This window comes from Bactrocera tryoni, unplaced genomic scaffold, assembly GCF_016617805.1.
Source record: "Bactrocera tryoni isolate S06 unplaced genomic scaffold, CSIRO_BtryS06_freeze2 scaffold_126, whole genome shotgun sequence".
NCBI classification, from domain to species: Eukaryota; Metazoa; Arthropoda; class Insecta; order Diptera; family Tephritidae; genus Bactrocera; species Bactrocera tryoni.
Genome location: NW_024395841.1, coordinates 15,689 through 24,533, shown reverse-complemented (window position 1 = coordinate 24,533; position 8,845 = coordinate 15,689). Strand labels below are relative to the sequence as shown.

Here is an 8,845-nt window from a genome sequence, read left to right as displayed (position 1 = left end):
GGGGAGCTTCATTGCAGTCCTCATTTATGTTTAACAACTTTGACCAAGAATTCCTCATCACTGTTTGCGCTCTCTCATCCCAAGCTTGTTTCAGAAATATTATTGCCTTTCGGATTTAATGGGATTTCAACAGACTATTCAGTGCACCACCTTCAGCTATTATTTCAGCAAGTAACTTACTTTTTGATTTTGATCCATTGGTTGCACGGCTGCTGTCACATTTGGCGGCAAGAAATATGCAACTATCTTGCCATCTTTGCTCTGAAGATGCTCCATTGGTGCATGCGCTGAGCCGTTATCCATAAGCAAAAGAGCCTTCGGAGGCAAGTTATTTTTTTGAGAAAACTGCTTACAGAAAAATATTTTAAAATTAAAGAAATTAAAAGCAAAATTATTTTCTCTTACTCCATTAATAAATATCTTGTGAAAAAAATCATGAAAGATCCGAGACGTCATCCAAGCATTTTTGGAAAAGTTGTAATGAAGTGGATTATTAAAACCTTTGAAGCTCCTGGGATTTTTGGCTTTTCCAATAACTAAGGGCACTAATTTGTGAGAGCTATCAGCATTTCAACCAAGTAAAATTGAAATTCGTTCTTTTTGAATTTTGTATCCAGGCGCACTTTTTTCACAAGCAGAGGCATATATTTTATCTGGTAGGCAACGATAAAGTAATCCGGTTTCGTCCACATTATATAATTGCGACTCCTTTAACTCCATCTCAGTGACTTTTGCATGGAATCTGTGAGTAAATGGAGTGATCGAAGCAATATCACTAGAAAGAATCTCGCCACCAACTTTTAAAAAACGAAAGCCGTGTAGCTTTTTAAATTTAGTAAACCATCCATCGCTTGCTCGGAATGCATTTTTATTTTTATCGGGGTATTCTTAACCAAAAATTTGTTTAGCTTTTTTCTTTAATATTGTTCCTGTCAATGTACACTTCCTTTCGCGTTGTTTTAAAAACCACTCATAAAGACGACTTAGTAAGTTATTTTTAGTTTTCGCTAGAGTCTAGCAAAATATGTCCACGTGTATCAAATTTCACATAGGAATGACAAAAACACCAAAAATATGGCAAAACAAAAACTAAAAAGGAATTAAATATATAACTTGGGGATTCCCCTTTTTATTTTGCCTTTGCTCAGTGAAATAAAAACCAAGAATGGGAATTCCCTTGTGTTTAATATTTAAAAAAAATCGCTCAGAGCGTCCAATGCATTATAAACTCTGGTTCTAATTTCTGGATGTTCTAATTTCTGAGAGTTCTAATTTGTGAGCGTATATATTAATTTTTTTTTTTTGTCACTGCACTGTACTTTTTCACATTTATCACTTTGTCACCTCTTTTTAAGTTTTATATATTTTCGTGACACTGTTCTTTTTATGAAGTTTTGTAAAAACCAATAGTGCCTTTCTGTAAGGCTTGAAGGACCATATTTAAATGTATATTGGATATATTGGGGAGCACTCACCACTGAGTTAAATGAAATAACAATGTCTGTTTAATTTTGTACACGTTGGGATTTTCAACAAGTTTATTTAAATTTATTGATTTTATTATACATACATATGTATAAACTCATTAAAAATGATATCGACGGGCGAGGCGGCGACACTCCAATTCCGGGAACGATTTATCACTGCTTGTGATCGAGTGGACACGGATCGTGGTTGACTTTTTGTAATTGGAGAAGATTAGCGTGACGCGGCGCAGTGTTTGAACGAACGTGTTGCTCGAATGGTTTAAAAACGAATTGTAAGTCTCATCCCGATGTCCATCCTTTTTGTTGAGTGGGTACAGGTGTGGTGAGTTGTGTTCGTGTGGTGTGGTGATGTAAGTGTATGGTGCCATCGGATGTGGTGTATTAAGCTGTCTTGCTAGGGTGCGCCAGTTTTTCCCAGGTAGAGTGGGGTATACATGCGGGGAGATGCTTAAGTCATTTAAACATGAAGTTTCAAATAACAGAAGGTAGCGTTACCAGAGTACGAAATTAAAAAGTGACTTTATTTCTCATTTGCAATATGTGGAATGTGTCTTTATTTCTCATTTACAGTCCATTTTAATGTGTTCTTATTTCCATTTCAATTGGAAATAATGGCCAGTGCCTTTATTTCCATTCCAATTGGAAATAAAGTCATAGTGACGTTATTGCACCCCACCGTTTTGAACATATTAACCACAGCATTATTAGTGTGAAAAAATGCTTGTAACTGTTCAATAATTCGTCTCTTTAACTGCTGTGTTCCCTGTATATTGCACCGCACATTCAGCTGATCCACCATCGACGAAATAAAATATATTTGCAAAAATTGATGCGGTTCATCTGGTCTTGGCACCATTGAACCATGCAAATGATATATTTGTCCTTGTATCTGTAATTGCAAACAATGATTTGTTGAAGAATACGGTATAACTTCTGATCGTGTGATGGTGTAGTGTGTGGAGTATATGTAGTTGTTATGTGTTGCAATTCATTTTGTTGGTGTGAGTGATCGCTAACCTTGCAAGTGGGCATGAATCCGTCTTCTCGAATGATATTAGCTCCAAAGGAAGTCATGCGAAAGCAGTTATTGTATTCAAGGATGTGTTGAAGAAAATGGCTAGAATCGGGATCACTTCCATCAAACAATGGTTTCAGTGGCTGTGGTGGTGTAAGCAATGGATCCGGATGGTTTGACTTTTCCACTTGCGCAGCACAATCCAGCCGTGTCTCTTTTGAACTTCAACGCATTGCAATATCGACATATAGTCGTCATTTGTCCAATATCTAAATTTTCATCATCACTGTTGTTCGCAGTGGGATCATATTGGAATGCCAAGCGATTGTATGATGCCAATGATCTTCGTGTCCTGTTGTTGAATTTTGTTTTTCTTCGCTTAAGTTCTGTGAATAAACTTGTTGCTGGCTTGCATGTCTTGTGCGGCGACCGATGTTCGCACGTCGTCCTTTAGGCATTTTGGACTATGGACAGATTGGTGAATTTAACCTGAGAAATGCCTGCTGTAGAAATTAAATGAAAATTTTCACAATTTGATTTTTTCCAATTGAAGTGATAGGAAACGAATAACTTATTTTTTTCACAATTTTACAGTGAACACAATACCGGTTTGTCACATGAAATTAACTGAGCAGAGAACAATGAGTAGCTGGTAAAGAATGTATCACGCACCCTCTGCGAATGGTAGGCACCTTGCCGCGGTGCAGGGGCTAAGGCGCAAGGCATACTCGGCGCCCCCCAATCCTGTGCGACTGGTGCTGTTAAGCACGGACCACGCGGGATGTCGGATGCCGCATGTGTGCGCTAACCAAGAGCTACCACCTCCTAATCCAGGGTGTTATGCGACTCCCGTGCCCACTGGAACTTTGCAGCCAGGAGGTTAATGTGGCTGTATTCTTACGGAGCCTTCCCAACTCCGGGCCGAATTGCGAAGTAACGGTGGCCTTACCGCGTCAAGGGGCTCTGGCGTGGCGGACCTTTCAGTTCCCCATAAAGAACATAGACCCGACAGCTCACCCTGTTTGAGCCAAGGGTCGAAAGACCAGAATGAACAGCAACAAAAACAAAACAAACATAAACGATGGACTTGATGACGGACAAGGGCAACGACAAAGGACTACGGTAGTGGAAAATAAGAAGGAGATCGAGGCAGTGGAAGGTAAGGGGGTCGAGGGGCTAGGCTGAAGTTCAGCTGACGGCGCAAGACAGAGAAGGAGGAGAAGGCGCAGAAGAGGTGGGCAACGCCCCCTCCCAGAAGCTGGCCAACCCGGCGGGTGCGACGACCATAACAGGAAAGGCAAGAGTGGTTCCACCATGAAGTGGTACCTACGGCACCTCCGTGATGGGAAAACCCCGGAGGCAGCGGAGGCTCTAGCGAGGAGCAAGAGCAAGGGTGCGAGGCATAGATACAAAGGCAGCCGGGGGCCAACCATCTGGACCGGCTCCTCACCGGGAGGAGGGGCGGCGCGGATATGCGGATGCTGTCAGAGGCGTCCGCATGGCTGTTCTGCCTTTCAGATAACCGCCGGAGTCGCTGAAACCGGATGAGCTCACCGTGCTTCAGGACATCCTGATGGACGAGGCGTCCAAAGGAGAGGACTACACGGCGTCCTTCCTGGGCATCGACTTCAGGGGAGGGATGATGCAGGTGGACTGCCTGGACGAGTCGTCCGCCGACTGGCTGAGGGAGCACGCTCCAAGACTGGGAAGCTGGACGGGCCCTGTCCTCTGCGTGAAGAGGGTGGAAGATATACCAATCATGCACAGCATGACGATGTTCCTCCCTCGGAGCGGGGACAGGACCTACGAACACGCCTTGAACCTGGTGAGGAAGCAGAACCGGGGACTAAGTATCTCGTCCTGGTGTGTTGCAGGCAGCAAGAAGGAGAAGCTAGGCGACATTGAGGGATGGAGGTTACACCTATACATCAACGACGAGTCGTATAAGTATGTCCGGGCCGCGAGCTTCCGCCTGTTCTACAGGTATAGCACGGTCGTCATGCGGCCCTACAAGCCTGCTGACACCGCGAGCAAGGAAGCCAAAACGCTTGCGACTCTTCAGGACAGGGGCGTCGATAACCAGGCAGTGCCGGAGTCCGTCCCGGAGGAAACTAGAATGGAGGTGGACGAGTTGTCGGAGCAGACCTGCGGGAGCAAGTCCGGACAGGCAGGGCCAGCAAGGACCACTGACGTCCCCGCAGATGGCCGGAACATGGAGCTACCCTCAACGCAGGAGCCTAGACGGACTAGGAGGCCGAATGGACAGCAGTGCGGTTGTCGGCGGGCTAGAGGATCTCTATCTCCTCGAGCCCATTCTATGATGGCCGAAATCAGGGAGATTGCCCAAGTGAACCTGCATCACGCGGCGGCAGCCTCAGCTGTCATTACAAGCAGGTTCACTGCGGAGAAACTGGGCACACTGCTGATCCAAGAGCCTTGGGTCTATAAGGGAGAGATAAAGGGCCTCAAGACGGGGGCAAATAAGGTAATCTGGGACATCTCTAGCGAGAGGCGTAGGACGTGCATAGTTGTCAGAAGCAATATTGATTTCTTTTGCATTTCAGAGCTTCTGACACAGGACTTGGTGGCGGTGCAGGCCAGGGATACTGAGGGCAAAGACTTCGTCCTGGCCTCAGCATACTTTCCGGAAGAGGCAGCAACGGCACCCCCGGAGGCGGTGGAAAGGCTGGTAGAGCACTGCAGACTGCACAAGCTCCCCTCATCATCGGCTGCGATGCGAACGCTCACCACACAGAATGGGGCAGCACCGACTACAACGTGAGAGATGAGTCCCTATTAGAATATGTTGTAGGCAGTAATTTAGCAATTGAGAATGTAGGGTGTGAACCCACATTCATAACTATGAACAGGAGGGAGGTGCTGGACCTCACCTTGAGCAATGAGCCTGCAAATGGAGACAACAGGATTTTAAGGTTCACGCTAAAGGCAGAGGTCAGGAAACTCCCCCCCAGACGCAGCCCTCGGAAGGCGAACTGAGATGCCTTCAGGGATATACTAGGTGAGGAATTGGGCAGGGGGGAGCAGACTGATAACAGCTTGTCAGGCCCAGGCTTGAAGATTAGGCTATCTAAGCTAAACGAGTCTGTCATTAACGCTTATCATGGCAGCTGCCCCTACAAGTGACCACAGACAGGCGAAACAGCCCCTGGTGGTCAAGGAAACTATCAGACCTCCGGAAGAGAGTACGCAGCCTATTCAACAAAGCGAAACGTCTGGGGGTCTGGGAGGAATACAGGAGCTATCTCACTTTATACAATAAGGAGGTCAGGTCTGCAAAGCAGGCTTGCTTCAGGAGATTCTGCGAGAACGTTACCTCAACGCCAGAGGCGGCCCGGCTGCATAAAGCCCTGGCCAGAGGCACAAACGACGCAGTATTAGCAATCAAAAGAGGTGATGGGACATTCACGACCAGCGCAGAGGACAGAGCGACGGAGCTTCTGCGGGCGCACTTCCCGGAGACGGTTCGGGAAGACCAGTGTCTACCTGTGATCGAACACAGGCCATCCCGCGAGGATTGGAGTATCGCCAAACGGTTGTTTAGGGCGGACTCGATCCGGTGGGCGATGGCCTCGTTTGAGAGATTCAAGTCTCCGGGAGTGGATGGTATCTTTCCAGCGCTGTTACAACAGGGGGAGCAGCATTTACTGCCTAACCTGATTCGGCTGCTGAGGGAGAGCCTCGCATTGGCGTACATACCTGAGGTATGGAGGACATCCAAGGTGATCTTCATACCCAAGGTGGGTAGGAAGGACTACTCATTGGCGAAATCCTTTAGGCCAATCAGTCTAACGTCCTTCCTACGAAAAACCATGGAGAAGATCGTGGACCATGAAATAAGGTCGACAGTGCTGAAGAGAGCACCCCTGCATGCGGCTCAGCACGCCTACAGAGCGGGTAGATCCACTAACACTGCTCTGTACCAGATAACCTCTGAAATAGAGAGTTCACTGGAGCATGGAGAGGTGATGCTTTGCGCGTTCTTGGACATCGAAGGTGCCTTTGACAACACGTCTCATAAAAGTGTAGCCAAGGCACTGGAGAAAAGGAATGTGGCAGCACCGGTGCGCAGATGGATTGAATCTGTATTGCGTACCAGAGTTGCTGAGACCACAGTAGATGAAAAGAGGATTCGTCTTGGCACAACAAGAGGCTGCCCACAGGGAGGTGTGTTATCACCCCTGCTATGGAGTCTATGTAGTTGTAGACGACATGTTAGTACTGCTAACGAACAATGGGAGCCGCTGCCTAGGGTATGCGGACGACATTGTAAATATAGCAAGAGGCAAATACGAAGACACTCTCTGTGACCTAATGCAAAGAGGTCTAAACCTGGCGAAGACGTGGTGTAAAGAGGTTAAATTAAACATCAATCCCTCCAAGACGACCGTAGTCCCATTTACGAGACGCAGGACCGGTCTCAGGAATCTTACACTTGGGGGCAGAGGGATAGGAATGACCGGCAGTGTCAAATATTTTCGTTTGGTACTCTGAAAATAGGTTCCTAGACACCTCTAAGAAAGCCTCTCCAAAAATCTATTCATAATATTTATACATACTATAAGCATGTAAGTATGTATATGTAAAAATGCGCATACGTAAATATGTTGGTTAATTTTATTTAATTTTCCAATGTTTGAATATGGATATCCTCCATGTATGTACATATAATTTGATGATTTTTCTGTGTTCCGTTTTGACGCCTTTTCCTTTAAAAGTTCGTTGACTTGTTGTAGGTATGTATGTATTTGTAACCTTTATATTGGTACGTTGGTTTAAGTTAACACCAGAAATGTTACAAACAAACCAATAACTGCCGACGTCAACATCCGCCATGCGCCGCAAGTCAGCAGAAACAAACAAGTGGGAACAACATCCGCCATGCGCCGCAAGTCAGCAGAAACAAACAATTGGGAATAACATCCGCTATGCGCCGCATAAGCGAACGTTAAACAAAAGTGCTAACGCAAGTAGATTTAGGCAATATTAAGAATATGTTTAATTGTAAATTAAGTTTAGTTGTTATTTGGATTTTAAACAATAAAGGTCAATTTGACCACAAAAAATATTTTTTTACGACTTTGTAACTAATAAGTCGTTAATTGGCGCCCGAGCCTAAAAGCAGCTGAATTTAAATTCCTTACCCACGCTTGAGGAAGGAAGGTGAGCACTTGGAGCAAGACGGTGATCCAGTAGTATCCAGAAGGAAAAAAGGACCAAATCATCATTGCCAGCCACCATGAAGCTGATCATAATGTAAGAAATAGGTTAAGATTGTGAAAAATTGTAGAAACCAAAATAAGTTAAAAGAATTCAAAAGTTTAAAAGAGTGAATATATGTGTATGTATTTCCATTTAATATCCTTCAAAACAAAAATTGTTTTAAAATTGTGAAAGTTTTTAAAAAGAATCAAGTGAATTGTTATACAAAAAGGAAATATATTTTTCTCTTCCTCTCACGAAAATTAGTAAAAATTAAGTTTATATTAAGCAAATTTAACAATAATACAAAATCGTTCATAATATAAACAAATCAAATAAAATAAGGCTTGTACAGCCTATAAAAAAAAATATTTTTAAATATAAAAATAACATTAATTATCTCTGCGATTCCGTAGCCAACTCAGGAGTTGACCGGACCCTCTAGAGTATAAATCAAATAATACAAGGCTTGTAATAAATCAAATAAAATAAGGCTTGTACAGCCTATAAAAAAATATTTTTAAATATAAAAATAACATTAATTATCTCTGCGATTCCGTAGCCAACTCAGGAGTTGACCGGACCCTCTAGAGTATAAATAATCCGTTCCTAGAAAGGATAACATAAATTTTCTGTAACATAATCATAAAGGACCTCTCCAAAAATGGCTAACCGAAACAACCTGATTAGGCCATCATTGCTAGGGAATGCTGCTCCCACTGCTACAGCAGGACCTTCGGCTCCGGCTAACCAAATTTCGCCAGAATTGGTAAACATAATTAAAACTATGGTAGCCCAAGCCATAGAAACGAATGGACCCAACTTAGTTCAAAGTGTCCTTAATAACGCAACAAATACCATAGTAACCGATCAGACAATAGACGTACAATTTCAGAATAACATGAGCGAGATGGATAAAATACCAGATGTAGTACGCTCATTACGAGAATTTTCAGGAAACTCTTCAGAGTTTAGCTCCTGGAAAAAAAGCGTAGAACGCATTTTGAGGATATACGAACCCTCAAAAGGCACTCCGCGCTATTTCGGTATTTTAAATGTAATACGAAACAAAATAATCGGAAAGGCAGATATTGCACTAGAGTCCTATAACACACCATTGGAC

At 44.0% G+C, this 8,845-nt stretch overlaps 1 protein-coding gene across 1 annotated transcript; it reads right to left on the bottom strand.

Annotated features, from left to right (window-relative positions):
* Positions 1–2,024: 2,024 nt before the first annotated feature.
* LOC120780052 lies at positions 2,025–2,806 on the bottom strand. Its single transcript, XM_040112322.1, has 2 exons — positions 2,505–2,806; positions 2,025–2,376 (listed from the first exon to the last, which is right to left on the bottom strand). Exons 1-2 carry the CDS (start codon positions 2,559–2,561, stop codon positions 2,086–2,088), a joined length of 348 nt encoding a protein of 115 aa, XP_039968256.1. The 5' UTR covers positions 2,562–2,806; the 3' UTR covers positions 2,025–2,085.
* Between the last annotated feature and the right edge of the window lie 6,039 nt (positions 2,807–8,845).

What these genes read in the sequence shown, in the direction of transcription:
- LOC120780052 (XM_040112322.1), bottom strand. Translation starts at nt 2,561, where the DNA reads ATGACTTCCTTTGGAGCTAATATCATTCGAGAAGACGGATTCATGCCC. An exon ending in GATTCATGCCCACTTGCAAG is followed by an intron (nt 2,377 to 2,504) that starts GTTAGCGATCAC and finishes TTGCAATTACAG; the next exon opens with ATACAAGGACAAATATATCA.